At 40.5% G+C, this 19375-nt stretch overlaps 2 protein-coding genes across 2 annotated transcripts in view; one reads left to right on the top strand and one right to left on the bottom strand.

The window, feature by feature from the left end:
- Positions 1–990: 990 nt before the first annotated feature.
- On the bottom strand, positions 991–4491 carry LOC123979392 (ankyrin repeat domain-containing protein 34A). Its single transcript, XM_046063298.1, has 5 exons — positions 4468–4491; positions 3840–4055; positions 3198–3380; positions 2320–2536; positions 991–1829 (listed from the first exon to the last, which is right to left on the bottom strand). The coding sequence occupies exons 1-5, from the start codon at positions 4489–4491 to the stop codon at positions 991–993; spliced, it is 1479 nt and encodes a 492-aa protein (XP_045919254.1).
- Positions 4492–7664: 3173 nt separating this feature from the next.
- Positions 7665–19375, top strand: part of LOC123979394 (otolith matrix protein) — a 13757-nt gene continuing 2046 nt past the window's right edge. Inside the window, exons 1-11 of the mRNA XM_046063301.1 lie at positions 7665–7952; positions 10813–10857; positions 10958–11079; positions 11722–11882; positions 13929–14227; positions 14451–14575; positions 15690–16164; positions 16258–16345; positions 16412–16478; positions 16670–16841; positions 18865–18929. Of these exons, the coding sequence (XP_045919257.1) occupies positions 7818–7952; positions 10813–10857; positions 10958–11079; positions 11722–11882; positions 13929–14227; positions 14451–14575; positions 15690–16164; positions 16258–16345; positions 16412–16478; positions 16670–16841; positions 18865–18929 (1754 nt within the window). The 5' untranslated portion in view covers positions 7665–7817. The remainder of the gene's footprint in view (positions 7953–10812; positions 10858–10957; positions 11080–11721; positions 11883–13928; positions 14228–14450; positions 14576–15689; positions 16165–16257; positions 16346–16411; positions 16479–16669; positions 16842–18864; positions 18930–19375) is intronic.

Below are 19375 nucleotides of genomic sequence, written 5' to 3' on the forward strand. Positions count from 1 at the left end.
TTAAGTGCAGCAGAAATGTTTTTGTAACCTTGGCCAGATCTGTGCCTTGCCACAATTCTGTCTCTGAGCTCTTCAGGCAGTTCCTTTGACCTCATGATTCTCATTTGCTCTGACATGCACTGTGAGCTGTAAGGTCTTATATAGACAGGTGTGTGGCTTTCCTAATTAAGTCCAATCAGTATAATCAAACACAGCTGGACTCAAATGAAGGTGTAGAACCATCTCAAGGATGATCAGAAGAAATAGACAGCACCTGAGTTAAATATGAGTGTCACGGCAAAGGGTCTGAATACTTATGACCATGTGATATTTCAGTTTTTCTTTTTTAATAAATTTGCAAAAATTTCTACATTTCTGTTTTTTTCTGTCAAGATGGGGTGCTGAGTGTACATTACTGAGAAATAAAATGAACTTTTTTGATTTTTGGAAAATGGCTGCAATGAAACAAAGAGTGAAAAATTTAAAGGGGTCTGAATACTTTCCGTACCCACTGTAATCTACAGGTTATTTTTATGACTAATTGAATAATCAAATATCAGAAAATGGCAAAATAAAATGCTGAGTTAACGTGGTGTAAACAGACTAAAACCAAAGATATTCAGATTTACTATCGATTTATTTTTCTCAACACAAATGTTTTGATTAATTCTCTGTAGATCATCTGAACAATCGCCTGATCTGTTCAGCTCTATTTATGATCCTGGTCTCATCTGTAACGTCAGAATTTGTCTAAGCAATATTGACCCAAATTCACAGCGGCAAAAACACAGCAAAACACTTTTGAATCTCATTTTATTCTTTATATTTTACTGGTTTGCTTTGCATTTTGCAGTGATAGAGGGATTTTAAAATTATTTACGCAGTGTGAGGAGTGAGGATTCATCTCGATGTTATCCCGACTCCTGCCTCATATTCAGGCTGCTGCTTGAACTTCTTTCTTGTGTCACAGAACCACATTATGGAGGGATGAAGGTGCTCAGTCTCATATGCCTAAATGGTTTCTCCTCCTCTGATCTGTTCAAACTGTACTGAATGGCGACGCAGCGACCTCCTGTTCCTCTCACTGCAGCAGGAGGCATGGGGAGCAACTAGGGAGGTGAGGGAGGAGGTGGGCGGCAGCGGAGGGAGTAATCCTGGTCTTGCGGGTGCTCTGGAGGAAGAGGAAGGTGGACGAGAACTGGGTGGGTGAGGCAGAAACACCATGCTCCTGCTTTTGGAAGGTGAAAGCTGGGTTGGAACCTGGAGGTGAGAGTCTGATTGATTGACTAAGGGAGGGAGGTGAAGCAGAGGAGGAACCACCATGACAGAGGGGAGGGTGTTCCTGCGGAGTTGGGAGTAAGGAGACAGACGGACAGGAAGCTGGTCACTTTTTTGAGTAATTTTGTCCCATGTTGAAGATACGGGCGTCAAACACCTCTTGGGGACCGTGCTTCTCCCTGAGATCATCTCTGTGAGGGAGAGGACAGACTGAGAAACCCTCGGAAGGACATCTCCGTGGAAGCTGTTGTAATTTTTTCCTCCATATCTGTTATCCCTCCTTTGAGCCACACTGTCCGACCCCTCTTCCATCTCAGACTGGTGAAAATTTGGCTTCTCATCTTCACCTTCCTCATCTTCCCTCCCTCCTCTCCCCACTCTTGAATCCTTTCTGTTTCCCCTCTCCCTCACTCCCTCCTCATAAGCCCGGTTCAGACAGGCCAGGTTGTGAATGGCCAGCCACGGCTCAGATAACATTCTCTGCCTGGGCGGTGGACTGCTACACTGGCTCAACGGACTCAGCTCACAGGAGGGATGTCTGCTGCTGCTGCTGCTGCTACTTCCTCTTTTGCCTGACGGAAGTCAATAAGACACAGACAATAAGTGAAAATTACACATATGGGGTCATATGCCATACAGTAATAGTAAAGCTGTTTGAGCCAAATCTGTGAGCCCTATAATTAAAAAGGATTTGATGCTACGTACTAAGTTCACGCCTTAAAAATTCATTATTAGGCTGCAATAAAAGCCCCTAATTTGTAAGAGTGCTGTTGATGTGGGCGATGCACAAATGAAATGGAGGAGCTGCTCACAGCTTTAAAATAATTATGATTAATTGTAATGTTGAATCAGCTATAGGGAACACCTCGAATAACAACAAATTTGGTCTCTTTGTAGTGTTATTTTAAAGTCGCACTTTCACTAACCTTACATTTACACCCTTTAATATACTTGGTTAAGCAAACATGTTTTAATGTGGTATATAAAGGCAAAATCAAAAGTATTTATAAAAGGCTACAAATACAAAGGGTTATTCTGCAATTCAACATCAACACCACTTACTAGTTCCTCTGAAGTTGAAAACGTTTTCTCCCTCAGGAGAGTTCGGGGAACCCGTCTTGAGGACAATGTCGGACGGGGACATGCAGGACACTGGTGAGGTGTCAGGAGATGGAGGAACATTCAGATAACGCCTGGTCACTGGGCCTCCATTCACGCCCATCTCCGTGGAGATGATGATGATGTCACGACCCCTGGCCCGGCAGGCATCCATCAACACCTGAAGTACACAGTGCCGGTGAGGTATTGATTGGATTTGACCAATTTGGGGCTTTGATGGTGTCCGATACTGAAGTTTATAGGAGTGATATTCAGTGCCTACACATTTTCATAATGATCATTTTAAAAGATTCAATGTTTCCTCCATCTCTGTATTGAGGAAAAGCTTTTAAAACATCACAAGGCACTAACTCTTAACTCTGAAAGCCATAGTTTTAAGAAATTGAGGTACTTTAGTTGAGTATTTCCATTTTAGGCTACTTTATATTTTTCTCCAATACATTTCAGAGGGAGATATTGTACTTTTTCTTTTTACATACAAAACCTATGATCAATTTATAAACTATGATGATTGTTATAGATTAAAGTACCCAAACGTATATAAATTAGTTATCATAAGCTCCTTAACGTGCCCCAACATTACAGCACTCCTAACACACTGATGATGATCCTTATAATCCTTACATATATGTTCTACACTAAAGCACTAGCTTGTAGTAGAGTATTTTTACCTTAAGTAAAGGACCTGACGACTAAGCCCCTTGTTCACCACTGCTAGATAGAGACTGATAACCACCTTATATCACCTCCCTTCTTCCTTTTTCTCTCCATCTCCTCCATCCATCAAATGTATTCTCCATTCTTTTACACTCCTAACTGACCTTCAGTGTCGGCTGGTGCTGTGCATTGATGGCATAAACCAGTGCTGAGGCTCCAGAGTAGTCCTCCATGCAGGGTTCGGCTCCTGCAGCCACCAGGGTGGATGCCACCTGAGCTCCTGCCCGCTCCATACAGGCGTACATAAGGGCAGTGCGTCCAGCCCGGTCCTGTGCATTTGGGTCTGCCTGATCGGTACAGAGGAGGACAACTGATAGAAGCCTTATGGCCCAGTGTGAATTAGTTGTCAGTCTTAGAGCTCACTTGTGTGTTTAGATACTTTTGCTGGTTAAAGTTACAATATTGTGTTCCGTCTCTCAGGGGAGAATACACTTTAAGATACTAATGCACAGTCCTCCATGCAATCGATAATTATCTTGCCTCAGAGAACAGTGTGTCGTGTTCCACAACACCAAAATGTTACACTTTGGTAGGTGGACAGAGGACACAAGCAGAGCCGGAAACATCAGAAACCTTTTTACTATGCATTAAAAGTGCTGTATACATCCCTTACTGCAGGTACACATTTATTATGCATTAGAAATTCATCTAAATCAATATACTGTTGAGCTTTAGTCTGTGAAAACTTGCATTTGCATTTAAGCACACTAAGTTGAAATGGGAAATATTACTCACTACAGACGGACCTTGTTCTGGAGCAGATATGTGAGGAGTTTCACCGTCTCGGGCCCAGTTGGCTCCCCTCTCAGGGCCTTACAGGCAGCCAGGAGAGCGGTCTCTCCTCCTGGGTTGTGCCCATTGACCTGAGCCCCGCCTTCCACCAGCAGGCGGACCAGGCGAAGCTTACCCATGGATGCTGCGCTGATGAGAGGGCTGCAGTCTGACAGGGGGTCCCCCATGGACTGGAGGGAAATGGAAAGTCAAACTATACCTTTATTTATAAACAATTGCTATGTTAAAATTTTCTAACAGCCTGCCCTGGACATTTTACCATCATTTATGTCCAAATTTTTCAACGAGGCAATTTCACTTTTGAGATTATTGCTCATAAAGCCAAATTTTCCCTCAAGGGCAAAACAATCCACAACCAAAATACATTATATGAAAGCATATATATAAGTCTAACTAGTCCTTATCTGTCTGTTTTCTTTGATAAAATGTTAAGACAAAGACAAAACTGGACACATAATTTATTGTGAGTCAGTATAGAAATATATAAATTAAAGGCTGCTTATGTTATTACACATGCTTAAAAAATGGGTCATCTATGGATGGACACACAACGACACTACACATAGTAAACATTAAACTCACCTTGACATTCCCTCTGGAGTGCATATTTACCTATTCCTCTTCTACAAATAAGAAGGCAGCCATCTTGAGTTTATTCAGATGTGTTGTAAAGAAAAACAAGCACTTTTATTCCAGTATTTAATCTCCTAATGTTCTTTAAAAGGTTTAGCTTTTGGATGAAGCGTCCTCATGTAGCTGGCCTGCAGCAAATATGTAAACCACAAAGTGAGGGGATAATAACTTTCATCTACTCCCTCTGTCTCTGTCTCCCCTCTGTCCTGATCTGTCCCGTCCACACCCGCTGGGTTTAGGGGAGGTTCGGGCCAGAGCGGGCGTTCAAAGTTGTAACGGTTTTGAGCCCAAAATGTCACCTGTTTTAGACACTGCACTACAAAGACCCACAGGCCCTTTGATATGAGTTAGCTTTGAACAGTTCTCATCTGCCTTGTGACCACTGCCTGCGTTCAAACACGGCCAGAGGGAGACAGATGTGACACACACACACATACTATGAATTTCAAATGCACAGACACGCACATGCACGCACAGCAGCTCATTTTGATCTAAAAGTGTGTGATGCGCTTGTTCTGTCTTTTGTATGTCTGTTTTTAAGTCGTTTGTTCTCTACAAAGCACTGAGCAACTGTTCTGTTAAATAATCAAATCTGACTTAAATGATTTCAAAAGGGCAGAGAGGGAGGGAGATTGGCTCCGAGCCAATCTGAGACCAGGAAAACACTTCAGTTATCCTCAAACGCCAGACGTGCAATTAAGTCAAACAGCAATTAGTTGGAGCTAATAAAATTAGCAGCGAGCATAAGCAGCAGGATAGCATATTAATCTCATTGTTCCTACATCCTTAACGTACAAACATGTCATGAATGGGCATTAAACAATGACGATGCCCCCTTGTGTATGTTGTAATTCTGTAGCTTTTAAGAGAGTACTTGGATTTTTCAATGGATTTTTCAGTAGTTGAGTATGTGTTTACAGATGTGGTGCTCTTATATATTTATCTGTGTACAGTCTCATCAGAGACTGAGTCATTTGCATCATAGTGTCTCACTTTTTCAAATTGTAAGTGGTCTTGCACGGAAAAGAACACAACCCACAATGTTTTCAAAAACTAAATCAGTAACTTAAACTCTAACTGCACTGTAAATAATCAGATTTTTAAGGATGCGTTTTATACCAGTACTTTTGATTCTATTAAAACAGTTCAGTAAAGTAGTGCTCTGCCTTCCTCTTTCCACCTCTGTTAGTTATTACAACGGACTTTCCAACAATATTTAACCATGAGGTCATACTGAAGAGCTTTTATAACATCAATATGAGATGTACAGGGTCTATTCAGTAATCCTAGCAACAGCGTGTGAGGAAAAACACCCAACTGAGCCTCATAAGCCAAATTCTGTTGCAGTAACCTCTACAGCCAAATAACAACACCTACAATTAATTAGAATTCATTCAGAATTCATAAATAATAATTAACATCCACAGGATCCACTTTTTAGAACCACTTTAGATTTAGATCGAAAGACTGTCACCATACCAAGAACCAAAAGCAGAACAGAGTCAGATGAATCTTTGCTGAGGCTAATACACCTGACCAGAGAGAGACCAGTCTCAGAGGTAACCAGTGGGGCTTTCCAAACCCCAATTCAAATTAACCAAATTAAAAAAGCAATGTGACGAAAGCGATTAGGATCACAGTAAATGCAGATTGGATTCTGGCACAATGAAGGTAGAATGGTTTAGCAATTAATTTACAGTGACCATTAAAGGACTGTGTTTGCATATTTTAGCTCCTTAGCTGCAGCACAAATGACACATATTCAACATTTTTGCTGACTATTTTTGAATGTCGGTTGTTTTTGTAGAATCTCACAGTTCCAGACAGCCATTGTTTTACATTTATTTCCAAATTTGAAATGTGCTCATGTTGTTTAAAACACCACAGTGGACTTCAAGTCTGCATAGATTATTGTAAATATTACATTTTAACTGTGTGGTGAGGCAGATTTCATTACTGCACAACAATATGTTTATTTGACATGGCAATTCAAAGTTGTACATAACATAAAAAGGCATTAAGATAAAGATAAGAGAAATACAAAGCAATATAAAAAGATTATAGTAGAATAATAGAAGATAAAATGAATAATCTGAAATGTAATACTTTCAAAATAAACAGGGAAATAGAAACAGTGCAGTTATAGTGCAATGGTAGACATGAATTAATGGATCCCAAATTTAATTCAGTGAAAGGCCGGAGCAAACAGAAGAGTTTTAAAGCTCAATTTAAAAGAACTGAGAGTTTTTGTAGTTTTCTCCAGATATGTGGGCTACATAAAAACCGAACGCTGCTTCATAACATAGGATTTCAGAAATGTATTCTGGCCCTAAACCATTTACTGCTTTATAAACTAACAGGAAGACAGTGCAAAGATCTGAGAACTGGAATGATGCTCCACTTTCCTGGTGTGAGTGACAGCAGCACCGTTCTGAATAAACTGCAGCTGTCTTAACTTTTAGAGACCCACACCATGACCATAGTTGAGCATGATGAAATATTATAGAGAGGCTAAATAAGCTACCCAGCAGTGTATAAAGTAGTTAAACTTATCCCCATCTTTAACATTATTGCAACACTTAAGTGCATAAAAATTATGATCCAGTTAGATATTTAGCGTATATTATTCTGCAGGGAGTACTTTTACTTTTGGTACTTTAAGTAGTATATTTTGATGTTTTCACTTTTTTACAGAGTATTTATACTGTGGTATTGTTATTTTTTACTTAAGTAAAATATCTGAATAGTCTTCCACCACTGCGTAAGTTGTTTAATTCTTGAAAAAAATGTAAATAAAGAAATGTAGAGCTTTTTTTGTTTGAGGGATGCACTTTGGCTATTCATGTCGACTTCAGTATTAAAATCCTGGCTAACCCTGGATGAAAATATTACTCAGCGAGAGAAATCTAACTGCTAGTTGTATTACTTCAGAAAGCCTCCGGTAAGAAACCTAAAAACCACTAAAATCACTCACTAACGTTACGAGAGAAATTTCCTCTGTGCGAAAAAAAGAAAATTAGCATAACGTTACTGTGAGCATGGGGACCGGGGGGCAGAAAAAAAGTACAAGTGGTTACGTAAGCCCTACGTAAGGGTCTATCTATGTCTCCTAGCCAATAAAATGTCTTCTGAGTTCAGCCGTCATGACGTAATGCGATCTACTCCAGAATAGCGCGCGGCGAAGGAGCAGCCATACGGAACCGTGTAGCCTCTCTGTGGAGCATCTCGTCAATGTGTGTTTGTTTATGTAGGATTTGTTCGGCCCGGAATAAACCTGGCACGGTGGGATTTGCGGCAGGATGTCGGCGCTAAAGGAGAACCAGTGTTACGGACTGTGCAGCGGTAACCTGAGCGGCGGTGGTAACATCTCTGTTCTTCATGTTAAACTCACTGACAGCGCGGCAAGAGCCATTGGCTCCTTTCAAAACGGCAAGGTGGGTTATTTTTAATCAGTTTCTCCTCGAATAATGATCAAAAACGTACAGTAACCGTTGCTTTTGTTGGACCACTTCGTCAAGGGGCCTCTCACTTAAAGAGTAAGCGATAAGAAAAGGCGAGGAAAGCGAGTTTGTGATTTGTGATTAAGTTCACCAGTGTCTCCCTCGGTTGTTGTCTTACATGAAATATAAATACATGTTGCATAATGCAATGCGGAAACGCTTCCCTGTGTGATGATGCTGTAACAAGCTGCTGGCCAAGTCGTTACAAGCTGCTGGCAAGTATTATGAATGTTAATCAGTGTTTGAGTCGAGGAGAGAAGAATGGAAACAGGCTGTGGGGTACAGGGGCTAGTTATAGGAGGTTATTTCTGGATTGTATTTGAAAGGTGGAGTACTTTAATTTATTGGTTTTGGTATGCATGAATAGAGTGGCAGCCGGTTTATTGTCCACAGTATTGCTTCAGGGTGACAGATGGACAGATTCAAAATCAAACATTTGACCCAGTTATTCACAGATGAATCAGGCACTGCAGGAAGTCTGAGTAGAGAACAGTCATGCACACTTCCTCAATTCAGTAATTCCTTGTAGCCCTAACACGGTTAGGAAACTCCTCTAATGAAGAAAATGACACCCAGTTTCTGATGAAAGGTGAAAACCACACTGCTCCTGTCACCCCTCTAGTTTTAGTACAAAGCTGTCAAGATGAGATAGACAGGAAGGAGGGGAAAACACCTAACACAGAGTTGAGTCTAACATGGACACACTACTGTTGCTGTGCACACGCTAGAGCCGGACCAATAAATTGGCATGCCAATATAAGGTAATTGCAGATAAATAGGTATTTATGTTTGTAACAGCCGATTGGTGACAGTTAAAAAAGAAATGGAAAGACGGATCCTGGTATAATGTAATGAGTGTTGTTGTAGCATAATTTGTCCACTAGATGGCACTCTGAAACTTCCCTTTTGGCAACTAGAACTGCAACCACTAGAATAATCGATTAGTTGCCTATTATTAAATTAATCGCCCACTATTTTGCTAATCTATTAATCGATTTGAGTCATTTTTTAAAAAACGTTATCTGATTCCAGCTTCCTAAATGTAAATTTTTTTTCTGGTTTCATTACTCCTATGAGTAATACATAGGAAATATGTTCTGGGTTGTGGATTAAACAAAACATTTGAGGACGTCTTCTTGGGCTTTGGGAAACGGTGATTGACATTTTTGATAATTTTCTGACACTTTATAGACTAAACAACTAATCAATGAATCAAGAAAATAATCAACAGAAGAATCGGCATTGAAAGTAATCGTTAGTTGCAGCCCAACTGGCAGTGCACATGTTTGGAATGCTACAAATCTGCCACAAAACACAGCATTTAGCTGACATCATTAGCTGTACTTTTGTTCAAAGTACTATTTATTACAACAGTAAAAGTTTATTTTTAAACTGAATTATGTTACGTTATCTTAGTGAGGTCTCATAACTACACATACGAAATGTTAGGGATAATCTTTATTCATGATATGTGTTTCTGAAAAGAAGAAACGAAAAAAGACTATCTGTCGATATATCGAAATATTGGATTTTAAAATCCTCATATCAAAATGGGTATCTGTCTTAAATATCCCTTATCGGTCGGGCTTTTGCACATACCTTGTTTCCTTATTTAGTTTGAAGTGTGGCTATACATAACCCACTTGGCCTGATCACAGAGACCGAGACAACAGACACAAAAATGGTGTACAGGCCGCCACCTCACTCTCTGCTCTGATCAACAGACTCTCCGTGAAAAGGTCACTTACATTCTAGTCATCACAGTTTCTGTCCAGGTGTCTAATTGACCGCTATGAGAGGTGACTGGCTGTTTCACTGTGTTCGTTGTATTCTCTCATGTGACAAGCTGCTGTATTTGAACAGCAGGTCGTAATGTCGATGCCCCCTTAAAAATCAAGTTTAATTTATTTAAAGGGCTTGTCATCCACAAGTGTACATGTATGCCAGAGGGTACAAGGGAGGACCCTCACATTATGATGCTGATCATGACATGAGCAATCCACAGTAGATACAGTACTCCACCAATTTAGCTTTGCAATCCTACAACACTGTCGCACAAATGATAGTTTTAAAAAAGAAGCATCAGAAAAATGATGCGGTGGAACCAGAGATGCCATCTTTTTTCATTCCATGCATCCTTCCTCTGTCCATTTATTTGTTTATTTATTTAATTTAAACATGCCACCTACTTTACCCTCAATGCAACTCGATCACAGTCAGAGATTCTGGTGTGTTACGCTAGTAGTGGCTAACGTAGCCTCTAGCTTCAAGCAGAGATGAGGAGCCGGCTGCAGAGGTCTTCTTTCTAACTCCACAGATTTTTTCTTCTTTTGTTTTCAAACGAGTCTTCAGCCCCAACCGACACTGACTCAGTTGATGCAATTTATCATCTCATGCAGCTCCCTCTGGAGCCACAAAGGGAGTTTTTGCTCACAGTTCAGTCAACTCAGTTTGTAGTCCCACGCTGATCAGTGAGAAATAAAGATTTACATCTGGGGAAAAAGATAGCATTGGTATTCTGTATTGGCTGAGAACCTGAGTTGAGGTGTAAGAATTGGTATCGGGAGAGAAAAATTTGGAGCATCGCTAGTACTAACAAGTGTACACCCATAAGAACCAGCCTACAAACGGTAGAGGAAATGTGTTGGTGAAAGTGGTAGTGACACCACAAAGATGGAAGACATAGCACTCAATCAGACACAGAATATTGTGTGTGTGTGTGTGTGAGCGTGTGCGTGTGCGTGTGCGAGACTCCAAGACACAATCAACTCACATTATTTGTCTTTTTCTCCAGGGTTGGCCTTCCCATCCCACCATCTGTTTTAATGGGAACCAAGGGGTAAGAAGAACTGGTTCAATAATTTCATCTCATGCATTAAGAGCTGAAAGGTGTAAAATCTAATTATTTTTTGTGTGCATCTGTCTCCTTCATGCCACAGAGAATCACTGTCCCATGCTCAGAGAAAAGAGATGAATTGAGGGTATTCACCTTTGGCGTGACAAACGTCGCCCGTGACAATCCGCATGGAAGCTTTGACTGCGTCCAACAGCTCAGCACTCGGTAAAACACAACAAAACATAGAAAACACATAACTAGTTGACACTGAATATAAATAAATTTTGTTACATTAAAGCGGTGACAGTTAAATTTGAAGAAAGGGTTGTTCAGATGGAAAGGTGCAAACAGCAATTCTATGTATAGAATCAGCAAAGCTTCTGAACAAACTTCAGTAAATTGCAGTTTAAAATGTCTCCTCTCCCCTACTGCTGTGTGAAAATCACCCTGCTGGTAACATCTCTTTTTAAATGCCAGAGAAAGCCCAGGGTTCCTTACTGCACAGTTCTTGGGAAGTCTGGAAAATGTAGAGAAGTGAATCTAATAACTGCCAGGAGTTGTGAAAAGTTGAGGAATTATTCATCAAATCTGCCATTGGAGCCCCGACACAAATCCAAAAGCCATTTTTGAAAACGCATGGGAAAAATAGTATTAAACTACAGATATGTGTGGTGTATTTGGTAGTGAAGTAGTCTAACTGATACAAACATACATCCCACTGAACACTACCAAAACACAAGCGTCAATCATGCAGCTACGAACTCAAACGATGTTTCATTTGAAATGGCTAACCTGTAGCAGGAGTCCTGAAAGCTCTGTCAGATCACTGTCTTTACCCGCTGTCCTCCCTCCTCTTCCCACTCTCAGTGCTGCAGAGGAGCTGTCATGTCTCGGGGTGATTCAGAAGAAGATGACAGTCAACGCTACGGATGACTCGTACGATAAGGCTCGTCAGAGCATGGCCCAAGCTGAGGAGGAGACACGCAGCCGAGGGGCCATTGTCATCAAACATGGGGGGCGCTACCAGGGTATGAAACGCAGAAAACACTCGCATGTGCCCAGTGTTATATAAGAGATAACGTCAGCTAAGGAGTAAGACTGGCCTGAAGACACATTTGTACTATGCTGATAATAAAATAACAAAAACAGTCACATTGCGTTGATTGCTATAGTAACATTTGTGGTAACTATAGACTGTATAAAACATGGATGTAGTGTCTGTGACGTCACCCATAGGTTTCTGAAGAGCAATTATGAAGGGGGGGGGGGGGTGTGTGTGGGTGTGTGTGTGTGTGGTGCACCTAACTCACCTCACTCCCGGCTTACAAGAGTTCTCTGGATGCATAAAACCTCTTAAAGCCCGCCGGGTCACCCGTTTTAGCTAGCTGTAAGCTACTTAGATTGCAAATACAAATATAAATGTTTAAACTTATGTCAGTATATACATGCTACATATTGTTAGATCAGTTAGATTCTCCACAATTCAACCGTTAAGTTCATTTTATGGAAAACAACATGATAGGGGAAAAAATACCGACTCACAACTAGGGCTGAAGAATTAATGATTTCAAATCAAAATTACTATTTGAAAGAACGCAATTAGCTAATCGTGAAGATGGCAATTAAAATGCAGGTTAATTATAGAGCGCATCTGACCCGTTTAAACAGTCTTGCGGTACAAATTTATTCCGTTGTCATCTTTGCCATACGCCTACTGTTACGGCGACAGCGTGTAGCCTGCCCTACGTTGTTGACGTGTTGTTAATTAGTAATTTTGTGTGCTTCAACTACAGGGTATTTTATTTTGTAAATCGACCAGATTCTCTATGCCGTTCTGTGTCTGACTTCCTGCCCGGTTTATCTGCTCTGTGCTGCTTGACGCGGCTTCCGTCAAATATAGACTGGCAGTGAATATTGAACTTAAGCTAAACTTAAAAAGGAAAAAAAACGCGAATCGCAATTACAATTTTTTTTCCCAAATCAGTCCTACTCACAACCTTTGAAGAGGCCGTAATGTCCGAATCTGTCCATTGCTCAATCGTTTATATTCCTTTAGCCTGTAAGGGTCAGATCAAAAGAATCAAAACGGCTTTTCATAAAAATATATCCAAGTTGTGAATACTGTCGTGTGAAGTCCATTGCTTACTGTCTCTGCTAACATTTATTTTTTTATGGTATGCATAACTTTAAGCCTTGATATTATTTAAATAGGTAAGATTAAATTTTAATTAAAAGATAAAATTTACCCCATTTTTCAGCCCCAGAGGTTGCAGCTTGGTGGTAACCAGTGGCACAGTAGCAGCCAGTCTCTTCTCCTGCAGGTTTTTGTCCTTTTCTCTGTTTACAGTACACGCACATACAGTACTGTATATATTATTATTGTATACAATGTAGTGGTTTAAAAGGATACCTAATCTCCACAGAGATATTTGCAGAATATACAGACAACATGCTCACCAAAATATCCATACACATGTTTAAACCAGTGATTTAGCTTTTTTTGTGTACCGCTCCACTTTCTACTTCTAGCCATCAAACCACTTCTCTCTAAACAGATATTTTAGCAATCGTCATCTTGTTTCGAGAGAATGCGCACACACTGTCAGTTCAGAGGAAACCTGTACAAAAAAACACTTCCTCACTCACTACAGGCTTGTGCAACAGTGTGGTTATTTCCTAAATTAGATAGCAGCTTTTGCACACTGAGGCATGTGTGCGTCTTTGTAGCTTGAATGTGGGTTTCTCAAGAGGTCAAATGAGGTCTTTTCTCTTTTTTATTCACAATTTTGCCACAGGAAACACATGGTAATCCACCAAGTCCACTTACTCTGGAGTCAGCACTATTTTCTTTTAAGCAGTGTTGTGGGAAGTTGGACCTTCCCAGTTCTGACCTAGTCACTTTCTTTTAATTCTTGAGAATAAAAAGACACAAACTACAGCGCTAGGTAACTTATCTTTGATGATCCTTCCACCAGGCTCCTGTGAACCTCACAAGATTTCTTTTGACGATGTATTTGTTTAATATGCTTTTTTTAAGTGCTGCTTTTGATGTGAGATTTCCTTCTCCCTGGCAGGCAAGAAGGTAACAGTGCGAGCTCCGGCCCCCGCGCTGGCCAGCCTGACCAAGCCCCGACAATCGTCCTACTCTCTCCTCGGCAACGTCAAGCGGGCAGTTGGCGTGTCCAAGGAGAAGAAGGGAGCCTGCGCTCCAAACAGGAAGGGCGTGAGTGACGTGCAGGAGAGGCCGCTCAGGGAGAGAGTGACACACCTGCTGGCTCTGAGGCCATACAAGAGGCCAGAGCTGATCTTGAGGCTGCAGAAAGATGGGCTGAAAGCAGGAGACAAAGACATGCTGGACTCTGTACTGATGGAGGTAATTCATTCGCTTCTTTAGCCAGATAAACACAGGTCTTGTTACACATTATACTAGCAGGATGTTTAGACGCTTTGAGGGGATGAAACACTGTCACCCTGAAAACAATTAAACAGATGGAGAACATGAAATAATGAAATGAGGTCAATTTAAACTCTGAGCACTGAAGATGAGTCTTTTCTCACCTGCTTTTAATTTTGTGTCTGTGGGTATTTGGATGCAGGTTGGCCAGCTCAATAGTAGAGACAACACATTTGTTCTAAAGGACGGTCTGTATAAGGAGTTGCAGAAAGACTGGCCAGGCTACACCTCAGGAGACCAGCAGCTTCTTAAGCGAATCCTTGTCAGGTAACATTGACGAGATACTTGCCACCATGTACCTGCTAATACGAAAATGTCTGAAAATGAGCTGTTAAATCTTCACATTCTGTGTACATGAAAATGCAAAAACACGCTATCAAGCGCTGTAAAGAGCTTGCCAAACCACCAAGCGTCGATATGACCCTAACCGTAAAGCCATGTTGGCAATTGTAAACGAAGCAGGCAGTGGCACACAATCTGACATCAATAACAGAACTCTGTCTCTCACAGTAAGGCAAAAACTCTGGTTTTACTGTCTACACGACAACACTGCAACTGGCGTTTGTTAAAATCCTCATCCTGGCAGGGGTTTTCAAAACTGTCCGGTTTCAGTGACACGTTTCCGTGTGGACAAACTGCTAAACCGTGTAGAAAAAGTCAAGGTTTAGAAAATACTCATGTTTGTGTAGACAGGGCATAAGTAGCTGGGTTAGGTAACTAGGTTACATAGGTACATTGTTACTGGGTTAGCTTGGTCACGTTGATTTCCTGAAACATCATGAAACCTAGTTTACTATTGTTTGCCAAATTTCATCCTGGAGAAGAAATTCCTGGCTACGGGTAATCGGGCTTATCGCCATTTTACATGTGAGCACGCACCTGCCAAAGACATTCAGAGAAGGGAAGCATCTCCCTGTGACAGCAGCCATACAGGAGGTGTTGCCAATGCCTGCATTTCTTTTGTGCTTTTAAAACACTCTGATCGTAAGGCCAGTTTTGCACAAGCAAAACCTGCATCACCTGTAGGAAATGAAAGTAACAGCAAGGCAAAGCAGCAGTTCAGACTTACAGATGATGTAGACACATCAAAGTTGCCACCTATGTGCAAAAAAAGGTACAACAGTTTAAACACACTATTGATGCTGTCTACTTTGTGGGTTCTTCTTGAGATTTTACATGTAACACTTGTTAACCGATTACCCACAGCCATGACACAAATGTAGGTCGCTTTTCTTGCCTGTATATTGCCCACGTCAGCATGTTGAACTGCAATCAGTTACAAATGGTAGACCCTAAGCACATTTTAAAAAACTATGTGCAAAACAGAATGCAGATTTTGTAGAATTGCCGGTTTATAGCTCACCTTCATATTACTGTGCAGGAGACTGTTCCAGCCACAACAGAACCTCCTCACCATCCCCGAGGCCCAGGTCAGTCCACTGCGAGAGACCCCCAACTCCTCCCCAGCACACCGTCCAAAACCTTCCCTGCCAGAGGAATATACTGACCCTCTGGCGAGTAAGAAGCCCAGGATATCCCACTTGTCGAGTAAAACAGCCAGTGACAAGTCAAGACTGAGGCCGTCCGAACATGCGGCTCATAGAGACACCACAGAAGCGACTGATGGGCAAAGGGACTCGGTCGATCCTCGAAGGCTTTTTGACTCCCTGTCAGCAGTCTGTCAGCGGGAAGCAGAAGCGGCCAAGAGGATGGAACCAAGTCCCTGTGCTCAAGAGGAGCCAGAAGGCCCAGCAGACCACCATCAATCTATCTCGGATCGCCCTCCCTACCCGCTGACAGCGTCTGACCTGAGCAGACACACAATTAAAAGGAAAAAGAACAAACACAGAGATCAGGTGAAGAAACTACTTTTTTAAATTTAGTATATGGTTTTCCCATTTTGTGCGATGCATTGGTTATCGAGATGTATTTTTGTTTTGTTTGTCAAGGAGAAGGATGGGTGGAGAGACAGGAAAGAAAGGAGAAAAGATTGCAGTTCAGAAGATCCAAACAATAAAGTCTCCCTGGACTGCACAGGTGAGGGCTGTGACTTGTCAATTTTTTCAGTATTTTTAAATTGTTTGACATTGTTCTTTCTTTCAGAGCCAAGTGAAATTTTGTTTGACTCTAATGTGCTTCAAACGGACAATGACACAGAAGACTATCTATCGTAAGTAAACCTTTTATTACTTTGACACAAAATGCATCCAAGTGTAATTATTACTCTAATGCATTAATAAAGTGGTGGGGGGGGGGGATTAAGAAATTACACTTTTTGCAATACAAAACCTGAGGTTGTTAACACATTATTCTGTACTTACAGATCTGCTCATAGTGTCCCTTTTTCTGTTCTCTGCACAGGACGTATACAGGGATCCACAGTCATGACCAGAGACAGAGCTACAAGCTGGACTTTAACAGGGAGTACAGCGAGTACAGAGATTTACATGCTCGTATTGACAGCGTGACCAGGCAGTTCATGGAGCTGGACACACAGCTGAAACGGTTACACCATGAATCACATAAATACAAGGTGAGCACTTAACTTCATCACTGCTGTCAAATTACTTAAATCATAGAGTGCTTTTAAAGAGAGACTCCGCATAAAATCACAAGTTTAGAGCAACATTATTCTCTGCAATCTTGGAGGTGGAGGTGTCAAAATGTCCATACGAAGTTTGCAGCTCTGTGCATACACACTTTCCTCAATGCCATCCCTGTGCTTAACATGTTCTTAAATTTACAAAAATATAAATGAAGCCACTGATTTCTGTCTTACTGTTTGCTAGGGCTGAAACGATTCATCGATGAATTTGATTACTACTAAGCATTGACGCAATTTCCTTGCATCAATGCTTAGTTTAATCCATATAACTTTATAACACACTTTTTCATTTCTTATATCGCACTTCGCGCTTACAGTGTGAACACGATAAGATTATCATGGCGCTGTTTGCAAAGTGGAGGAAGAGAGAGAAAATAGCCAGGGACAAAGAAGAAAGTGTCCAAAGTATGGGATTATTTCAAGCGATGCATCGATTAGTGTTAATTTTGTCAGCCTTTTTAAAATTTTGTCTTTTTTAATGAAGTTTTAGTTGACTAAAAGTCTGGGTATTTTAGTCTGATTTTAGTCAAAAGAAAGTCAGAATTGGGTCTAGTTTTAGTCATTAACCATCATTTTAATGTTTTCTAACTCATAAGTATAGTTTTGTTCTCATTTTTATTTCAAAGGAGACATTAACTGATCTCAATTCCTAGGTGCATTAATATGCCGCTTCAAGTTCGTAGTGTTTTTCCAGAAATCTTAAAACCATATTGCTCGCAGTCCTATATAATTAGGCACTTTTTTTTGTCCGCCTCACTGTATTTGAAATGACCAGATATCTAAGCGCCTCCTACTCCCTAGTATGTTGTGTTCATCATCCTCCGCAGTTCGCATCCTCTACAAGTTCAAGTTCTGTTCAAGTGAAAATTTAGAGGGAGAAAATATGACCTGTAATATTTTGTCTCCACATTATACTGACAAAAAAGAGATTTTATTAACGTTTTTATTTTATGAATTACATTTTATTCTCGTCATTTTTTTTCAACAATATCGTATGTTAATATAGTCACAGTCAGTGTTTATGGACCTTGTCACTGTCTCATCATTGTCTCATTTTTTTCAGGGGAAAAAAAGGTCGTTGACGAACATATTTCATTTAGTTTCGTCTGAGGAAAGTAACACCAGCATCGATGAAATAATCTGTAGAAACTTCCAAGTACTAAAATCATCGTTAGCTGCAGAGCTACAATTTGCCCACTTGAAGCTCTGATGTTGCGTCACAGCGAGCACATAAAGCCATATGTTTACACAATAATTGTTTAGAAGAAGATAAAGATTTTTGCAGTTTATTCTGAAAAACATTTAATTGTGCTTCATAGGCTATAATTCTTACTGTGTAAATGATGGCATGCAAAAATTAGCATATGGTCATCAATGTCATCAGTCATCAGTATGTCAGTAATGGTCCACTGAGACAACATTAAAGGACCCCTGTGGAGTTTTCTTGTTTAAAAAAATTTTAAAATAAAATAAATTATGCTTACGTTCACTGTCAATAATCTTGATCGCCCCCTGGTGGCGCAAGATGATAGTGCACATCTGTGGTATTTTGGCTTCATTTTTGTGCAGTGGGAGGAAGTGGAGACGTGTTGTCTAACTTTAAAAGCAGTCTATGTTTGAGACCATTAGCTGAACCTTGACTCGACTACAGGGAGCCAGCAGTGTAGATTTCCACATTCAGTTCCTCCTGCTACTCAGTCAAGATTCATTGTATTTTCATGTTTTACACAGCAGGGTTAAAAGCAGAGTTAAAGTAGTTAGAAATATTTCTATGGATGAGTTATGATTTGCTATTTTGTTGTTTTGTTTTCAATCACATTCATGTTATTAGTAATGTTGCATAAAAATAGGCATATTTTCCTTTTACCACATTAAGAAAAATTTAAAAACTTGAAATTACAGATGTCTCCCTGTACTGGCTAATTCCGATTTCTGTTTTTCTGTCTTGCAGACGGTTCATAATAAAATTCTTCAAGAGTATCGCAAAATTAAAAAGGTAACAACAATATACAGTGGGTACGGAAAGTATTCAGACCCCTTTAAATTTTTCACTCTTTGTTTCATTGCAGCCATTTTCCAAAAATCAAAAAAGTTCATTTTATTTCTCAGTAATGTACACTCAGCACCCCATCTTGACAGAAAAAAACAGAAATGTAGAAATTTTTGCAAATTTATTAAAAAAGAAAAACTGAAATATCACATGGTCATAAGTATTCAGACCCTTTGCCGTGACACTCATATTTAACTCAGGTGCTGTCTATTTCTTCTGATCATCCTTGAGATGGTTCTACACCTTCATTTGAGTCCAGCTGTGTTTGATTATACTGATTGGACTTGATTAGGAAAGCCACACACCTGTCTATATAAGACCTTACAGCTCACAGTGCATGTCAGAGCAAATGAGAATCATGAGGTCAAAGGAACTGCCTGAAGAGCTCAGAGACAGAATTGTGGCAAGGCAC

Source organism: Micropterus dolomieu, linkage group LG11 (genome assembly GCF_021292245.1).
Source record: "Micropterus dolomieu isolate WLL.071019.BEF.003 ecotype Adirondacks linkage group LG11, ASM2129224v1, whole genome shotgun sequence".
NCBI lineage: Eukaryota > Metazoa > Chordata > Actinopteri > Centrarchiformes > Centrarchidae > Micropterus > Micropterus dolomieu.